Source organism: Mirounga leonina, unplaced genomic scaffold, assembly GCF_011800145.1.
Source record: "Mirounga leonina isolate KUSES-001 unplaced genomic scaffold, KU_Mleo_1.0 Mir_115, whole genome shotgun sequence".
NCBI lineage: Eukaryota > Metazoa > Chordata > Mammalia > Carnivora > Phocidae > Mirounga > Mirounga leonina.
The window spans coordinates 90,097,380-90,118,237 of record NW_023270268.1 but is presented as its reverse complement, the minus strand read 5'-3'; the positions used below and the strand labels follow the sequence as shown (position 1 = coordinate 90,118,237).

The following is a 20,858-nucleotide window of genomic DNA, read 5'->3' as shown; positions in this document are numbered from 1 at the left end:
CCTGCATGGAGCACTGGGTGTTACACGAAAACAATGAATCGTGGATCACTACTTCAAAAACTAATGATGTATTGTATGGTGACTAACATAACATAATAAAATAAAATTTAAAAAAATCATATTAAAAAAAACCTAAAGGGGAGTTCTACTTAGTAATAAATGTTTAAAATTTCCCTATGAGATCAGAAAAGAGGCAAAGATGCTCACTATCACTACTTATATTGAACAATGCCCTAGCTGGTAAGTCAAGGAAAAGTAATAAAAGGAATAAAGTTTGGAAAGGTAGTTATAAAACTACTTTACAAATGATAATTGTGAAGATAGAATATCTAGAAGTATCTACAGATAAATTTTTGGGATTAGTAAGTAATAATTGCAAGGCTTCTAGACAAAAGAAAAATAAAAACAATTACATTTCTAAGTACCAGCAGCAAAGGGTTAGAAAATGTAAAAGAAGGAAAAGAATAAAAAAAGATACCATTTGCAACAGCATCAAAATTTTTCAAATACCTAGCTATAAATCTAATAAAAAACATATACGATCTCTTCCCCAAAATTATACATTAAGAGAATTTAAGAACTACAGACCTAAATAAATGGACAGATACATCATGTTCATGGATTGGAAAACTCAAGTGTATAAATATGTCCATTAATCCCATCTTGATCTATGAATTCAAGGCAATCTCAAAAAAATCCCAACAGGATTTTGTGTTTGTGTAGAAACTCACAAGCTGCTTCTACAACTTATACGGAAATGCAAAGAACCAAGAATAGGCAAATATTCTTGAAAAACAAACAAAAGAACAAGGTAAAAAGACTTACTTTACCTTATATCAAGACATCTTACAAAGCTGCATCACGAAGGCAGTGTGGCACTGTCTAAAGGATGAACAAATACAACAGACAAAAATAATGTGCCCAAAAACAGACACATCCTTATTTGGAAATCTAATTTGTGGCAAAGGTTGCACTGAAAAGTAGAGGCGGGAAAGCTCAGTCTTTTCAATAGTTAGGGACAATTGTATATCCTTGAGTGGGGAGGTAGAAAGACCTTGACTCTCAGTCTCTCAAAATACATAAAAACCAATTCCTGGTTGATTGTAGATATAAATGTATATGGCAAAACAAAAAGCTACTAGAGAATATTTTCTTGACATTGGGGTAGAGAAAACTTTGTTAAACAGATCAAGGAAAATACTACAATAATACAAAAGACTGATAAATCCATATAAGCAAAGGGCTCATATCTGGAATATATAAAGGACTCTCATAAATCAGTTAAAAAACAGACAACTCAAAAAAAAAAAAAAAGACAAAAGATTTAAATAGACCCTCCACAAAAGAAGATATCCAAATGGTCAATAAACAAAAAAGGAGCTCAACATCACTAGTCGTCAGGGAAAGGCAAATTAAAATCACAGTGAGGTTACCAGAATGGCTACAATTAAAAGGACCAATGATATCAAGCAATGGCAAGAATGTAGATAAACAGAGCTGATGGCAATGTTAACTGGGATAACCACTCTGTAAAACTATTAGGCAGTATATACTAAAGGTATAAATGTGCTTATTCTATGACTCACCAATTCCACTCTAAAGGTAATGAAGTTGGATGCATATGTTCACCAAAAGACACATACAAGAATGTTCATAGCAGCTTTATTAATGATAGCTAAAAACTGGAAATAGTCAAAATGTCTGCCAATATTAGAACACATAAATAAATTGTTGGTATGTCCCCACAATGTCAGCTAAATAAAGACATGAACTACAGCTGCACATGACACTAATGAATCTCACAGACCTATATCTGAGTGAAAAAAGTCAGACCCAAGAGTACATATGGTATGATTGCACTTAAATAAAATTCAAGTTCATACAAAACTAACCTATAGTTTTTTATGTGTGCTGGGGTGGGAAGTGGACAGTATTGATTTGGAGGGACTATAAAGAAGCCTTCTGGGTGCTGGAAAAGTTCTATATCATGACCAGGATTGTGGTTATATGGGTATACACATGTAAAACTTCCAGCTTTATGCTTAAGATTTGTAGCCTTTATGGCACATGTTATTTCTCAATAAAAATTTTAAGAATAAACCAAATTAATTCCCTCTCCTCATCTAAAGTACTGATAAGAATGAAAAGGCCAAACAGTGTGGGAGAGAATATCTTCCAAACATGTAATCAATAATGAGCTCCTACATATAAGAAAAAGACAGGGGGGCCTGGGTGGCTCAGGTGGGTAAGTGTCTACCTTCAGCTCAGGTCATGATCCCGGAGTCCTGGGATAGAGCCCTGCATCCAGCTCCCTGCTCGGGAGTCTGCTTCTCCCTCTCCCTCTGCTCCCCCCCCCCACTTGTGCTCTCTCTCTCTCTCTCAAATAAATAAACTCTTTAAAAAGAAAAGGACAACAACAAAAGATGAACAAGAAAGCTTGAAAAAGCACTTTCCCAAGAAAAAATAACTAATGGCTATTAAATATTTGTTAAGTTGCTTTACCTCATTAGTATTCAAGGAAATGCAAAATAAAACTAACAAGATACTACTTTAAACTCACCAGAATAGCTAAAATTATATCATCTTAATAGCAAATGTTGGCAAGGATGCAGAGCAAAGAGAACTTGCACACACTTCTGGTAAGAGGACAATTGCTACAACCACCATAAGAAACCATTTGTCTTTATCTACTAAAACTGAAGCAGCAGCAATTCTATGACTAGGTCTTTACTGACCATAAATGGAAACATATGTGCACCAAGGACCTTGGACAAGAATTTTCAAACCAGCAAGATTCATAATAACCCCAGACTGGAAACTTAAATGCCCATCAGTGGAAAAATGGATAAACTGTGATATATTCACATAATAGAATACACTATAATATAGTAAAACAGCTACTCCAAATGAAACACGAATGACTTAGCTATGCAATTTTGAGTGAAAGAAGCTAGGCGCAAGAATATATACACATGATGTAGAAAGAGGTCAAAAATACATAAAACTATCGGCTTAGAAATGATGATAGCAATTATTTCTGGGAAGGCTGTACGTGGTGATTAGGAACCATCAAGGTACTTTCTATTTGACTTGAGTGGTTACACAGGTGCAGCTCTGTGATAATTTACTGAAATTTACATTTGTTCCCTGTACTTTCCCTATGTATATTTTTCAATACAATAAAGGTTTAAACAAAGAGTCAAACCAAACCAAACCCAAAAATTAAATCTGCCTATGTTTATTCATAATTCAGAGGGTTGGAATTTTCTTTTTTTCTCAGCAAAAATGTAATGAATCAGAACTTTGCCTCCTAAGGATTTGGCATGAAAAGTCTTACTCTCACATCTTTAGGTGCAAAATTAATTAATTTTCAAAAACTTACATGGTTCATTTATAATAACTCTATCTGCCATTTTTCATAATGTAAATCGCAAGAAATATAACTCCTGTTACATCAAGTCTAAATTTTTAAGCCTGCCATTAAAAGCCTTCCACTAGCTGGCTCCATCTAAGCAGTAGAAAATTATCTACCCCTAAGTGACAACTCATTTAAAGATATGGTAAAAGCCTGATAAATACTTGATATCTGTTATATATGGGAGGCTACAGAGTGAAGAAATAACAAAAATCCAACTATTCCTCCATGGTCCCTAAGAGCATTAGTGCTCTGAAGGTTTCTAGCTCCAGACAGAAGTTTAGCAGTATGGGACTGGGTATTTTCAATACATACCATGTGTAGTGAGCACTGACATGCAAAAGTATGGGAGAAGATAAAATACAAGCAGTTAAAATAGGAAGATGTGGACTATAATAGAAATTTAAATGTTCAGATGCATAGAATACTTTTGTGGATCCCAATGATTTCAGAGTTTTAATCATAATTTGAGCACTATCAACAAATACTTAAAATGGTGTTAAAAATAGCCTTTTTCAATATTTTGGATATCCTAATAACCTCTCTTGAGCCAGTGCTTTTAAAACAAATAAACCAGTAGAATGAACCAAAAATGAATGAACCACATTTAATGACTGGCTAATCTCTGAAAACATTGGTAATTTGGTGTGATGTGACAAACTGGTATATGATATCTGAAACAAAGAACAATTACCAAATGTAAGAATTAAATTATAAATTATTAGCAAAACTAACAAGTAACTGGTTTACTGAAATAGAACATCTTTAAAGTATTTGAACTATTATTAAGTGAACCCATATTTACATTAGTCTCCTAAGGACTGTGTTCAGCAAATACAGGCATGTGCCATTACTCCAAAGTCCTTAGTGAAACAGAAGATCCAATTAATAGGCTACTGATCCCTAAAAGGAAAGTTAGTAATGTTTAGTCTTTGTGGAAAAAGTATATGTCATTAAAATATTAAGTTAAAAATCCAGACATTTCAACATACATGAGCTTTATGATAAGGGTTGTTGTCGTTGATTCCTGGTAAATATCTACGCCTTCCCAAAATGGTCTGAACAAACCCGTCTCTTTTACAATTCTTCACTGTCTCTCTCATGAAATGATTAATCCCTACAAAGAAAATACAAAAATATTTACAACCAAAGTCCATTCCTAAGCTCATTCACTAGCTTCAATATAATGAAATATACCAACACCCTACCATGATTCTTCACACTATATCACATCATCAAAACTTTGCATATAAAGTTTCATTCACTTTTTGTAGACTCAGAAACAAAAGGGACTTTAGAAATGACATAATCTATCACCAACAAAAAATACGAAACTAAAGTCCAGAACAACAGAGGCACTAAAACCTAGGATCTTAAGGCAATTCCATGTTACTTTTCACAGGCTTCTTCTGCTCTTTGATTGTGTTAATCTTCTTTTACTTGGTCTTATCACTTCCAGGCTTAAAATATTCTAACAGCTCCTTGTTAGCATCTAAGCTATAATCTAAATAGGACCTAGTTGAAATTAATACATGAATAATAAATACTTCATTAGGAATATATACAACTCACTTTTTAAAATTTAAAAAGACTAGGTATAGTATACTATTCAAACACATTCATATTCCCTATACCAGCATGCATACTTTGCAATATAGGTTCATTATTATGTCCTATAGATCTTCAGGGTGAGTCTGTTGTTCTAGGCAGGTCAATGTCTTCACTGCTTATTCCTGTCTCTGAGTTAGAGAGGTCTTCTCTATGGTATTTAAAACACAATCAAGTATAGAGACTGTGCTGATCTATCTTTATTCATATGTGCAATCTCTGCTTTCTCATCCTAAATAATAAACACTAACATCTCCTAACTAAAACCCCTCATTTGAGGATTTCCATTGTGTGGCTGGCACAGGAGAGACATTTGAGGAGACTGTGGATGAAAGGAAAGGGAGAAAACTTCGCCAACTGAAGCTCTTGGTAATATTCAACCACCAGCATAAGAATTTCAGAAAGCAATTAAGGCTCTCACCTTTTTCTGTTTAAGAATTACTGTGATATTGTTGAGTGAAGAGCAAAGAAAAGGATGAAATTGAAGAGGCCACATCTCTACAAATTCTCTTACCTGACTCCTGTCAGAGGCCCTCAAATATTCAGAGGTTGAAAGAACACCTTTAAAAATGCAAACAAACAAAGGAAAGAGCGAGTGGGGGGGGGCGGGCAAACCAGGAAACAGACTCTCAACTATAGAGAACAAACTTATGGTTACCAGAGGGGAGGTGAGTGGGGGACAGGTAAGACAGGTGAGGGGGTTAAAGAGGACACTGTGATGAGCACCAGGTAATGTATGGAAGTGTTGAATCACTGTATTGTACACCTGAAACTAATATTACACTGTCTGTTAAGTAACTGGAATTCACATAAAAACTTAAAAAAAAAATCAATCCTGAGGTATAGTTTACATACAGTAGACGGAACCCACTTTAGGTGAACAGTTAGATGCATTTTAACAAATGTACACTGCAAGATATGAAACATTTTTTATCACCTTTACAGTCAGCTCCCCATTATCAGCCTCAAACTCTCACTGATCTGCTTTATGACACTGTATCTTGGTTTTTCATGTTCTTAAAATTCATAAAAATTGAATTATACTGTATGTTCTCATTTGAGCTTGCTTTCTTTTGCTAAGTAGTATTCCATTGCAGAGATATACCAAAATTTGTTTACCCATGATCCTGCTCATAGACATTTGGTTGTCAGGAATAAAACTGCTATCCCATTCACATACAAGTCTTTCTTTGGATATGTTTTCATTTTTCTTGGACAGATACCCAATAGTAAAATTGCAGGATCACATAATTAACTGTGTGTTTCACTCTATATGAAAGAGTCATAGTGTTTTCCAAAGTGGTTGTACCATTTTACAACTCTACCAGCAATGTAAAAGACATACAATGTTTTTTTATTTTAGCCATTCTAGCGTTTTTGTAATGGTATCTCTTTGTGGTTTTAATTTGCTTTTCCCTGATGACTAATCATGATAACATTTGATGTGGCCATTCATATATCTTCTTTTGTGAAGTGTCTGTTCAAATCTTTTGACCTTTATTTTATTAGATTGTTTGCCTTCTCAGCATTGGGTTATAAGAGTTTTTTTTATATATTCTGGATGCAAGTTCATTAGACAATAAGAACTGCAAATATCTTCTCTTTTGTGGCTTGCCTTAGATTTTCTTAATGGTGTCTTTTATCAATGTTTATCTTTTATGTTTAATTCAGTGTAATTATCACCTAAGAAATCTTTGCCTACCTCAATGTCACAAAGTATTTTCCCCCTATTTTCTTCTGGAAGATTTATAGTTTTAGCTTTTACTTCTAAGTCTATGCTCCATATCAAGCTAACTTTTGAATATAGTATTGGATAATTGTTGAAGTTCATTTTTTTCCCATACTGGTATCCAGTTGTTCTAGAACCAATTGTTGACAAGACCATCTTTCCTCCACTGAATTACCATGGTAACTGTTGAAAATCAATTCACCATATATGTATAGGTCTATTTCTGAACGCTTTATTATGACCCATTGTTTTTCATGTCTACTCTTATGCCTATCTTGATTATTATAGTTTTATACTAAGTTTTGAACCCAGGGAGTGTTAGTATTCAACACTGTACTTCCCCCACCCCCAAAATTTTCCTAGTTATTCTAGGCCCTTTGAATTTCCATATAAATTTAGAATCAGCTTGTCAAATTCTACACAAAAGTCTAATGAAATTTTGACTGGAATTAAACTGAATCTATAGAACAATTTAAAGAAAACTGCCATCATAATAATATTGTGCCTTCTAATAAATTAACATGGTAAACCTCACATTTATCTAAGTATTCTTCAACTTCTCTCAGGATTATTTTAGAGTTTTCAGTAAAGTCTTGCATATGCTGTTGAATTTATCCCATGTATTTCATGTATTGTGATGTTATCATAATGGTTTTATTTTTACTCCATTCACTAATTACTGGTATACAAAAATCCAACTGATTTTTACAAATTAACCTTGTATGGGGGGTGGGGTGCCTGGGTGCCTCAGTGGGCTAAAGCAGCTGACTTTGGATCAGGTCATGATCCCCGGGTCCCGGGATCCAGCCTCACATCAGGCTCCACACTCAGTAGGAAGTCTGTTTTTCCCTCTTCCTCTGCACCCCCATCCCGCTCGTGCTCTCTAATAAATAAATAAAATCTTAAAAAAAAAAAACCCTTGTATAGTCGGACACTTCTAAATTTAGTTATTTGTTCTAATAGTTGTTTTTGTAGAATTCATATGATTTTCTATGTATAAGATCATGTCATGTGTGAATAAAGTTTTCTTTTTTGGGGACTGAGGTCTGGGCTGATTACAAAGGGTATAAAATAACTTTCTGGGACCATATGTTAATGATTCCATATCTTGGTTGTGGCGTAGGTTATATGACTCCATGCATTTGTCAAAACTTATACAAATATACATCTATAAGGGGTAAATTTTACTGTATGTAAATTGTACCTGAATAAATTGCCAAAGGAAAAGATAATTTAAAATAATAATACTCAAACTGCTCTTGTTCTTTCATAGTTTCTGGTACATTTAATCAATGGTTTACTGTTTCAAATTAAAGCTATCTAAACCTAAAGCATAGCACAATTCCAAGATTTTATGGTATGTTCACAATGACAAAGTAGCATATACATCAACTGGATTTTGTTATTCCATTTCTGTTTCTATTTTTATGAAAAAAGACCATCTTAGTAAATAATCATAAGGTTGATGTTATTTAATTAACAATACCTGGTGAAAACTTCCGAGTAATAGAAATGTTAACAGAAAATTTTGTAACACTATTTTTTTCAATTAATATGGCAAGATAATTGAATGGTATCTAGAAGATAATTAATATTTAAGGTTTCTTTACCTGTATATCTGGATTTGAAGGAATCAATGTAGCAAGCAGCATCATTTTCTTTAATGCCCATCTGCTCTCCCAATGATTTAGCACTCATTCCATAAATGATTCCATAGCAAATCTGAAAAGGAGTCATCACACTCAGTAGGTAAATTAAAGGTCATAACTACATAAACTGTAAATATAAAAAGCTGATGGAGATTGAAATTTGGTAAATTTTTTATTTCATAGTGTGTCAAAGAAATGATTAGATCTGCTTTTGGTAGGTTAGATTCATAGAACCTGATATCCAGTGAACATCTTTTCTCTTTTCTGCCTTTTAACAATACTTTGGGGCTGGGGGAGGAAGGGGAAGAACATGAAGAAATGTGAATGTGTGTGTTTTAAGAAACTAATCCTAGCGATTTAAAAGGGAAGATTTATTTCTGACTCTTTGTCATGTATCCAGTAGTCTTCAGAGCAGCTTTCTACTCCTACCACATTAACTCCTGCTTAGAAAAGTGCCCAGGAGTCAGGAAAGAGAAGCATTACAAACATTCCTCTCCTGGCTCTTGCATAGGATAGAGCAGGAAGAGGAGGCTTCGTGGTTGGATAACAGGGAATACTTCTTTGGAAATAAATATGCTTTCCACCTCACCACCACCTGATATCCCACAATTGCAGAATTCAATTGGGTTAAACAAATTCCTGAGGAAATTTTGGGAGTAGTGGAGGGAAATGGTCTAAATAGGTCAGTAGGAAACTGTAATTTAATAATAAGTATTGCCTGGGTTTAAATCCTAGTTCCAGCATTTATCCAGGATTATCTTGCAGAAGCTACCTAAAGTCTTGTACCTCAATTTCTGCATCCATTAAATGAGGATAGTAATACCTGCATCATGGAATTGTGAAGATTACCAAGTTATTTCTTCTAAGTGTTCAGGAAACTGTCTGATATAAAGCAAGCACATATAAATATCATTGAATATAATTTTAAAAGATAACTTGCAAAAAATGATTATCAGAGTTCCAAGCTACTTTTAATGTGATAAAAACAGCCAGAAGTTTTTATCCTTTCCCTGTCTTTTTTAATACATTGAGAAAGATTTTTTTCCCCTCCTTTTACCTTTTCCTTTTTGGTATTTCTACATTTTATTTTACTGTGACTCCCACTTTCTTTTCTTTTTTTTTTTAAACTTGGGTAGTAGATAGCACTGGCTGAGATCTCCGCCAGACCCAAGGAGCAGACAGTTCAGAGCATGGTGATTGAGTATAGCATAAACACTACATAAATCATGCAAGAACTTACGAACTAGAGGCATATATCATCAGTGGATGAGTGCTTAGGTTATAAAGTCAGAATGTCTAAGTTCTGGCATTCTGAGCTCATCCTGGCTCCACCACTTATAGCTGTATGACCTTAAGCAAATTACTAGCTTTTGGTGCGTCAGTTTACTCCTATATAAAATGGAGTATATAGGAATATAAAATACCTATTTCATGGGTTTATTATGAAGATTAAATATTTGAACATTACCTATTTTACCCAGGGTTCAATTCTTGCTGAATGCAGGACCCAGAGATTATTAAACAGAGAGAGCAAAGCTGGTTTTCTAAAGAGTGGAAGAACCAAGTGCTGGTGCTGAAGAGGCAATGGCGAGAGGAAGGGTTTCATGCCTAACGAACCAGTCAAGAATCACGGCCATGAGTAACTAGAAGTATAAAGGCAAAACTAACACAGCAGGATCTTAAAGGTGGGAATGATGTTCCTTTGCCTCAGCCAGCAAGCCTACTCTCTCAAAAATGGCATCAGATTTCCCATAGGCCAAGTGGTGAAAAAAAGTATCAGTGTCAATGGAGGCCAGGAAATGGTGGAAATGTGGCCTTTCACTTTCTCTGTGCATGACAGTCATACAGGAGTAGGAACTCATACGGACCCACTTGAAAAGTCCAAGGACAATATAAAGTTTCATATGTGGATTAGCTAACCAACGACCTCAAAAAACGAAAAAGCTATCAGTTTATTATAATCCACAGCTCAGTTTTTTTCAATAAACATTTAGAGAACACCTGTAAAAATAAAAAGATGAAAATATGTTTACAGACTAGAAGGACATTTTTAAAATACACACACATACACATAAATAACAACTAGCAGCACCACAATATCTACCATTAATGTAGATGGCTTTCCTCACATGAAGGAGCCTCTCAGACTACGTCTATCGATTCTTTCTACTGACCCCATGAAGGAAAGTATAATGAATGCCATGAGACAGGCTCAGGTGAATGTGGTTTGAAAGATCCACAGATGGAGAAATCATTCCTCAACTGAAAATGATCAAGGCAATTTTAAAATTTTTTTTAAATTTTTTTATTTTTTTCTGTTAACCACCATACATTACATCATTAGTTTTTGATGTAGTGTTCCATGATTCATTGTTTGCGTATAACACCCAGTGCTCCATTCAGTACGTGCCCTCTTTAATGCCCATCACCAGGCTAACCCATCCCCCCACCTCCCTCCCCTCTAGAACCCTAATCATTAAAATTCTCATATATGTTAAGCATGTTCACTAAGATCACCTGCTTTGCTTGTTGCCTCAGATCATCCCCAACAGACTCTGGCTCAATCATCTTCCACTCAGCTGCAATACTCCTGAAAACATCAGCTCCAGTGTTTAATACTTGAATGAGGCGACGATCGTGGGATAAATGAGCCAAGATCCTCAGTTCAAGTTGAGAGTAATCAGCAGCTAATATTAAACCACCTGAAATAGAAATGATTTTAGAAAAGCTGGTACAAAGATAAGTCCAGGGTTTATATAATTGAGCAGGATGACAGAAATTTAGATCTAACAGAACCGTAAGATTAGGGGAAGGGAGGAAAAACTGAATGGGAAGAAATCAGAGAGGGAGACAAACCAGGAGAGACTCTGGAAACAAACTGAGGGTTACAAAAGGGACGGGGCTTGGGGGGATAGGGTAACCGGGCAACGGGTATTAAGGAGGGCACATGTTGTAATGAGCACTGGGCGTTATATGCAACTAATGAATCGTTTAACACTACATAAAAAACTAATCATGTGCTATATGTTGGCTAACTGAACATAATAATAATAAAATTAAATTAAAAGAACTATAAGGTTATGTACCCAAAAGTTAAAATCTTGCTCTTAACGTGATACAATTCAGTTCTGTAACTTAGACCATTTTGTTTTTTTTTCTGTTTAGCTTTCAAGTATATGTAATATGTGTAAAGCCACCCCTGACCTCTGCCCCTTAAACCACTGTGGTAGTGCTTTCTTCAGTGTTTCTACAGCACCTGACACATAATCTAAAATGGTTCTTTCATGCTTCTCCCACATAGCACAGAGCCATTAGGGATGGGATACTTAATTTTCCTTTGCATTCTCAGAAATCCTTGCACAGTACTGGTACTTCATAGCCCCTTAAATGGTTGTTGAATAAATGAATGAATGAATGAATGAATGAATGAATGAAGCAGTTTTGCAATGTGTGCACATTTTAAGTGGGCTGGAGAGAAACATGTGCTCTGCTTTGACAACAAAAACATTCAATGGAAACAATCAAGGGGTTGATATGTGGAGAAGAGTTACAGGATTAGGAGAGTTTACCTATGTAATAGAAATGACTGGATTACATAATGGGAAAACAAAATTTAAAAGATCATGGCTAAAAAAAAAAGGAGAGAAAATATTTGCAACTGATGCTACCATGGACTCATTGCCATATTATAAAAAAAAAAAGTGCTACAAATCAAGAACAAGACAAAATATAAACAAGCAGTTCACAGACACCATCAAAAGAACCTTAAACATACTAAAGAATGCTCACCTTCATTCACAATAAAAGAAATTCAAATTAAAACTACAGCAAGAAACAATTTTTCTCTACTTAAATTGCAAAAATCCAGAAATTGGACAGCACATTCTGTGGCAAGGCTGAGAAAGAAACACATACCGTTATTGGGGACTAAATGGTTACTGTCCCCCATTACATTGCAATTCAACAATATCTATCAAAATTGATCAGGTTTATTCTGTGATTCAGCAAACCCACAGTTTGTTACACAGACAACCTGCACAGAGATTAAACTGGTTTACGTTCAAACTTATTTACTGATAATCACAACTCTCCAGTATAAAAACATTAAATGAAAAAAGGCACACAACGGTGCATATGGAATCTGTATGTTTGTGTAAGAACAGGGAAAGAAAATATTACATACTCATATTTTCTTACATCTGCATAAAGAATACTACAAGGATATATAAGAAACTCATATAGGAGGTCATCTAGAGGAGCTGTAGACAATAGGATAGCTAGGACAGGAAAGGAAGCAAAACTTCTCAATACCTTTTATATATTTTGATTTCCCAACTATGTGAATGGATAAACAATTCAAAAATAAAATATATAATAATTTATTCTTTGCAGATGATATGATACTTTATGTGGAAAACCCAAAAGACTCCATCTCAAAACTGCTAGAATTCATACAGGAATTCAGTAAAATGGCAGGATATAAAATCAATGCACACAAATCAGTGGCATTTCTATACACCAACAAGACAGAAGAAAGAGAAATTAAGGAGTTGATCCCATGTACAATTGCACCCAAAACCATAAGATACCTAGGGATAAATCTAACCAAAGAGGCAAAGGATCTGTACTCAGAAAACTATAAAATACTCATGAAAGAAATTGAGGAAGACACAAAGAAATGGAAAAACGTTCCATGCTCATGGATTGGAAGAATATTGTGAAGATGTCAATGCTACCTAGAGCAATCTACACATTCAATGCAATCCCTATCAAAATACCATCCACTTTTTTCAAAGAAATGGAACAAATAATCCTAAAATTTATATGGAACCAGAAAAGACTCTGTATAGCCAGAGGAATGTTGAAAAAGAAAAGCAAAGCTGGTGGCATCACAATTCTGGACTTCAAGCTATATTACAAAGCTGTCATCATCAAGACAGTATGGTACTGGCACAAAAACAGAGACACAGATCAATGGGACAGAATAGAGAGCCCAGAAATGGACCCTCAACTCTATGGTAAACTAATCTTTGACAAAGCAGGAAAAAACATGCAATGGAAAAAAGACAGTCTCTTCAATAAGTGGTGCTGGGAAAATTGGACAGCCACATGCAGAAGAATGAAACTGGACCATTTCCTTACACCACACACAAAAATAGACTCAAAATGGATGAAAGACCTCAATGTGAGACAGGAGTCCATCAAAATCCTAGAGGAGAACACAGGCAGCAACCTCTTCAACCTCAGCCACAGCAACTTCTACTTAGAAACATTGCCAAAGGCAAGGGAAGCAAGGGCAAAAATGAACTATTGGGACTTCATCAAGATAAAAAGCTTTTGCACAGCAAAGGAAATAGTCAACAAAACCAAAAGACAACCGACAGAATGGGACAAGATATTTGCAAATGACATATCAGATAAAGGGCTAGTATCCAAAATCTATAAAGAACTCATCAAACTCAACACTGAAAGAACAAATGATCTAATCAAGAAATGGGCAGAAGACATGAACAGACATTTTTCCTAAGAAGACATCCAAATCTCCAACAGACACATGAAAAAGTGCTCAACATTGCTTGGCATCAGGGAAATCCAAATCAAAACCTCAATGAGATATTACCTCACACCAGTCAGAATGGCTAAAATTAACAAGTCAGGAAACGACAGATGTTGGCGAGGATGCGGAGAAAGGGGAATACTCCTACACTGTTGGTGGGAATGCAAGCTGGTGCAGCCACTCTGGAAAACAGTATGGAGGTTCTTCAAAAAGTTGAAAATAGAGCTACCAGACGACCCAGCAATTGCACTACTGGGTATTTACCCCAAAGGTACAAATGTAGTGATCCGAAGGGGTACGTGCACCCCAACGTTTATAGCAGCAATGTCCACAATAGCCAAACTATGGAAAGAGCCAAGATGTCCATCAACAGATGAATGGATAAAGAAGATGTGGTATATATATATACAATGGAATATTATGCAGCCATAAAAAAAAAACAAAAACAAAAACGAAATCTTGCCATTTGCAACAATGTGGATGGAACTAGAGGGTATTATGCTAAGCGAAATAAGTCAATCAGAGAAAGACATGTATCGTATGATCTCACTGATATGAGGAATTCTTAATCTCAGGAAACAAACTGAGGGTTGCTGGAGTGGTGGGGGTGGGAGGGATGGGGTGGCTGGGTGACAGACATTGGGGAGGGTATGTGCTACGGTGAGTGCTGTGAATTGTGTAAGACTGATGAATCACAGAGCTCTACCTCTGAAACAAATAATACATTATATGTTAAACAACAACAACAAAAAGAAGATAGCAGGAAGGTAAAAATGAAGGGGGGGAATCGGAGGGGAAGACAAACCATGAGAGACTATGGACTCTGAGAAACAAACTGAGAGTTCTAGAGGGGAGGGGAGTGGGGGGATGGGTTAGCCTGGTGATAGGTATTAAAGAGGGCACATATTGAATGGAGCACTGGATGATATATGCAAACAATGAATCATGGAACACTACATCAAAAACTAATGATGTAATATATAGTGATTAGCATAGCAATAAAAAAATAAATTAATTAAAAAAATATATATATAATAATTTAAAACAAATGACCAGAACTTTTGTGGCCTTCTTGCCATAAATAAGAAAAAACGGGCAGAATACATGAAATAAGTGTTTTCAGATGTCAGAATAGACAGTGCAGGACTACAATCTCTAAGAAGCCGGGAGGAGAGAGGCGATGAGGTGAGCCATGCAACTGTCTCAGGTTTCTGAAAGGAGGAATTTACCAGAATGCATTGCAGGGAAGGAGAGATGAAACAAGCACTATGATCTGAGCTGAGGAAGCAGAGACTAGTTTGTGCCTACTGAGGAGGCTCTAGAATTTGTGGAAATTTGGAGAAAAAAGGAGCTGCAGATAAAAGGAGCACCACAAATATGCACAGCAATCCCTTTGGATTTTTGACCCAATACTAAAGGAGCAAGAAAGTTCAGGGAACCAAGCAAAGAATCAATACTAAAGAAATAACTATTACCAAAGAAACAGCCACCATCGCACAGCTGTCAGCAGAACAACTACTTGAGCAACAACCTCTTGAATGTTGAGAGATGTTCGAGCCGTGACCAGATCGAGTGGACAAACCCTGTTAATACCTTGAGCACCAAGTAGAGACCCCAGCAAAGCCACACCTTACAACCAGGGCTAATCTAGCCCTAGAATAAAGGCCACTCTAAACATTTGCTAACAAAGCTTTAAAAGTCACAAAATGGGGCGCCTTGGTGGCTCAGTTGGTTAAGCGACTGCCTTCGGCTCAGGTCATGATCCTGGAGTCCCTGGATCGAGTCCCACATTGGGCTCCCTGCTCGGCAGGGAGTCTGCTTTGCCCTCTGACCCTATCCCCTCTCATGTGTTCTCTCTCATTCTCTCTCTCTCAAATAAATAAATAAAATCTTTAAAAAAAATAAAAAATAAAATAAAATAAAATAAAAGTCACAAAATGATCAACTGAATGTGAAAGTAAATTAATTGTCTGCCAGAAGAAAATGTTATTAATGAAGACTACAAAATCCCAAGAGTCAATAATGTAGCAACCATAATGTCCAGTACACAATAAAAAAAAATACTACACATATGAAGAACCAGGAAAATGTAACTCTGACCAGGAGAATATTTAGTCAATAGAAAAATGACCCCAAAATTAGAGATGATGGAATTTTAAATAGCTACCATAGATAATGTTCAGGAATTTAAAGAAACATACATACAATGATGTAATAAGTAGTGAATTGCAATAAGGTAATAAAAACTAGACGAAAAAAATCAAATGAAAATTCTAGAGCTAAAAATACAATATTTGAAATGTAAAATTCACTAGAAGGATGTGACAGCAATTAGACACTGTAGAAGAGAAATCCAAGAACATTAAGCAGTCAATAGAAAATATATATTGTAGCACAGAATAAATACAAACAGACAGGGAGGGGGAATAAAAAAGAAAAAAGTTTCAGTGACCTGTGGGGCAGTATCAAGTGGTTTTACATATGTATATTTGGAGCAATAGGAAGAAAGGAGGGAGGAGAGAGAAATGAACAAAAAATATTACAAGTGGGACATCTGGGTGGCTCAGTCGTTTAAGCGTCTGACTCTTGGTTTCAGCTCCAGTCATGATCTCATCGGTCATGGGATCAAGTCCTGTGTGAGGGCTCTGCCCTCCGCAGGGGAGTCTGCTTGAAGATTCTCCCTCTGCCACTCCCCTCCCCCACACTTGCACATGCATGCTCTTTCTCTCTCTCTCTAAAATAAATATTTTAAAAAATATTACAAGAAATAATGGTTGAAAATGTTTCAATGGTTGAAATGTTACTAAAAAACATAAGCACATAGATTTAAGAAAAAAAAAAACTAAACCAACTCAGGATATTCTACAAAATCAAAAGTCTCAGAAGCAAAGCATGAAAAACTACCCAAAGACTCTCAACCAAATCAAATTGCTAAAACTGAGTAACAAAAGTTAAAAAGCATCCAGGGAAAAGTTAGTTACATTATGCTTACAGGAGGAGCAAGAAAAATGATGGTGTACTTCTCATCAGAAATAATACAAACCAGAAGCTGATGGAGATATTTATTTTTTTATTATGTTATGTTAATCACCATACAGTACATCATTAGTTTTTGATGTAGTGTTCAAAGATTCATTGTTAGTGTTGAAAGAGAAGGACTGTAAACCTAGAAATCTATGTCACATAAAATGATCTTTCAAAAGTGAGGATAAAATAAAGAAATCTAGAGACATGGGAATGCTGGGCTCAATCACTGTCAGTAGAACTGCATTACAAGAAACCTTAAAGGAACCTTAAGTGTGAACAGAGATAGTTCACACTTAAACTCTTCAAACCTTGAAGTACTTCCTTCAAGATTCCTCGAATTACTCCAAGAAATGAAAAGTGCCAGAAATGGTAAAAAGTGGACAGGTAGAAAAGACACTTTTTTATTTCTTGATTTCTTTGAAAGATAATAGACTTTAAAGCAAAAATAATAACTATATGGTAGAGTTTATAAATCATAGAAATGAAATCTATTATAAAAGAGGTAAAATGGAAAAAAACTTTACAGATGAAGTGGTGTAAGATTATTTGAAGATAGTCTGTGATGGGATACATATATACATATTGTACACTCTAAAATATAGTTAATAAGACAATAGAGGAAATAAAAAATAAAAAATAGTCATTTAAAGCTTTAAAAAATAAAGAACAGATAGAATAAATAAAACACAAATAACAAGACAGTAGAGTTAAACCAACCGTATGCCAATAAATACTTTAGATGTAAATGGACTAAACACGACATTTAAGTGACAGAAATTTTCAGATTTAATCCATATATGTTTAATTTAAATGAAATTTAAAAAAATAAAAACAGTATAAAATATTGTCATGTTAAACACAATTTTATTGTTAGGTAAGAATAAATTGATGGATGAACAGATAAACAAAATAAAGTATATACATATAATATTCAGCCTTAAAAAGAATGGAAATTCTGACATATACTACAACATGGATGAAACCTGAAGACATGATGCTAAGTGAAATAAGCCAGACACAGAAAGACAAATACTGTATAATCCACTTATATGAGATACATCAAGTAGTCAAATTCAGAGACAGAAAGTGGAATGGTGGCTGCCAGGGACTGGGGACTGACGGGGGGAGAGTTACTGTTCAATAGATAGAGAGTTTCAGTTGTGGAAGATGAAGAAGTTCTGGGGATGGATGGTGGTGATGGTTGTACAATCTACCATGATGGGTACTTAATACCAGAAAACTGAACACTTAAAAATGGTTACAATGATATAGTGCTGATAGTTCACACTTAAAAAGCAAAATGGAAAATTACCAACCAGGTGACACTGTCACATAGACCTAAAGTCCCCCTTAGAATATTTTCTGACAGAATTAAAATCAATTCAGATGGTTAACTGCACTCAGCCAGACCTGCTAAGGGGGCAGAAGATAAAGGAGCAAATGTGTATATATAGCAGGGATGATTTGGAAGTTAGATTCTGACTTCCAAATGTCTCATGACTAGAGCTTATAGTGTTCAACCTTTCATGAAAGGCCTGTGACCAGAGTACTAAGAAGAGGTCAGGCAGGAGGAGGGCAGCCTTGGGGGTTACCCCTGCAATAGGAAATAGCGGTGCGGGGAAGAGAGAAGCAAAAGAGCAAAGCAAGTCAGGGAGACAAAACATGATTTCAGCAGACTGCTGCTGAATAGCATACACCACAGAGTTTTCCACAGAGCAGATCATAAAGACAATGATGACTGACAACCTGGCAACATAAAGGGGAAAAACAGCCCACACCGAAGAGAGGAAAGATGGAGGGACCAATGCATACTTCTGAGTCTTATTCATAATGCAGGCTTTACCAGTGCTTTGAAAACCATTCCCAGAGCAATGAGAAGCTCAAGAACCATCAGCCACCTTACCTGGGAAAGGCACAAAGGCATGTCGCATGCTGACTGAAAATGGCATTCCTCTGTCTGAGGCTCTCTCCTCCATCTGTGCTTGGTGTCCAGGGTTCAGGCCACAGCTCTTCTTACCTCTTCCTCTGTCAGGCAAACAACATCAGCAGCTGGACATGAAACAGTCTCAAATATATGAAAAAGGTCTCATTTTTCAGTAAAGTCAATAGTTCCATCTAGGAAACTTAAGAACCTTTTCATTTGAAACTCACTTTAAAACTTAACAAAGATACTAGATTTTCTTTTTTAGCAAACATTCAGTTAAACATGAAGTAAGGCATTTCTGTAACAGCTTCTGCCACAAACTACTTCTGAAACAATTACAGACATTTAGCTCAAATCAACAAATCTTTTTGACCATATCTAATATAAATTATCTATGCTTTTTCTTCCCATAATGTGTATTTGGGGAAGACAGAAGGGGGGAGATGTTCCTGACATAGTTAAACTCTTCCTTTTTGCATTTGAGTTCGAAAAGCACATCGTGCTGATTGATTTAATTAGTGGCCCAGGTTTTCAGTCTTTCACCATCAACAAGCTTCTTTATAGACAGACTCAGGATTTTAAATGGATAGCATGTATGCCCAGAACAGAAAATGAAACTAACTTCATTACTTTATCCAATAGGCTGGTTTTGAGCCATTCATACTCATAAAAGTGTATTAACACAAATACAGAGAAATAGCCTCTACCTGCTCATGGGAAGTAGGCGTTTGCCTAGGGCTTGGGAAGGTGGGCTCTCCCCTACTAGTGTTGGCATTTTGATCTCAAAATCTCTTGGCACATTCTGAATATTTGGTTCTGTAAAGGTTATTCGTCCTAAAATCAAACAGAATGAAGACAGAAAATTGAGGGGGTTAGGGGGGATCTGACATTTATTTTCACAGTAATTGCATTTCTGAATTATGCATTTTCTACTATTGCTAAACTAAATTTATATTTAAATATTTTTCATTATGTTCATGCATCTAACAATGATAAAATAAGTACAAGACCAATCCTAATGTAAGTGAATATATGAGTCAACTGCAATAGAATGTTTTACATTAACCTAGCTCTCTAGAAAACAAGCCCATGATAAGAAGGAATTTGATAAGCTGAACTCGTCCTGTGCTAAAATGAATACCAGATATCAGCACTATATGAATGTTAGCAGTGGTATTAATGAGTAAAGACTAATCAAATGGATCCTAGGAGAAATGACTGTCAAAACCTTCAAACCCAGGAATGCACAAGACACAGAGAGAGGATCTGAAGCAGAAGAGCAACTGACTGCTGAAAAGGGACAACCGGGGCCCAAGGAGCCAGCTAATCTGTAGGAGATGGAGTAGTGAGACGTGGTGACTGGAACATCACTCACTAGACATCACCTGGCTGCTTTTCTGCATCACCATCCTCACTCATCAAGAGAACCAATGGTAGCACCGACAAAGCTGGAGACTAGAATCAGGATGTTAATGAACTTTCTAGGAAAGAGAAAGCTATTTAATGCTTATAACTTTTATTTCCCCCAAATATTTTGCAGTTTATTTGTTTACTTATTGGTTGAATTTTTCTGAAACACATAAGCATTATTCAAAAAAAGTCTGGGTCATTGATGTTGTTATTGCAGTTTTTACATATATACATATATGTACATATATACATATATAGTTTTATAAAATCTTGTTTTATAATATACTCTTCATTGTAATGGGCTCTCTACCAGCTAGTATATATAATTTCGTCTTCTTTTGATGAGTCAGACATTTTAAGTACTTCAGATATTCTTTTTCTGAACAAACCCCTGATATATGTCCTTGTTATTTAGCTTTTAAGAAAAATTAGTGCTCAATGAATGGCAGATATCAATATACTTATTACCATTACCATTAATATACTTATTACCATTAAATGGCCTGCTCAATGTTAAAAAACTAGCCAACAGCAGGAGT

The 20,858-nt window shown here is 35.6% G+C and overlaps 1 protein-coding gene across 1 annotated transcript in view; it reads right to left on the bottom strand.

Moving 5' to 3' along the window:
• POLQ (DNA polymerase theta) overlaps positions 1-20,858 on the bottom strand; it is a 123,739-nt gene that overhangs the window by 11,843 nt on the left and 91,038 nt on the right. Inside the window, exons 23-27 of the mRNA XM_035000064.1 lie at positions 19,617-19,743; positions 18,889-19,010; positions 10,919-11,103; positions 8,363-8,474; positions 4,408-4,532 (exon numbers count right to left, since the gene is read on the bottom strand). Coding sequence (XP_034855955.1) covers positions 4,408-4,532; positions 8,363-8,474; positions 10,919-11,103; positions 18,889-19,010; positions 19,617-19,743 — 671 coding nt within the window. The remainder of the gene's footprint in view (positions 1-4,407; positions 4,533-8,362; positions 8,475-10,918; positions 11,104-18,888; positions 19,011-19,616; positions 19,744-20,858) is intronic.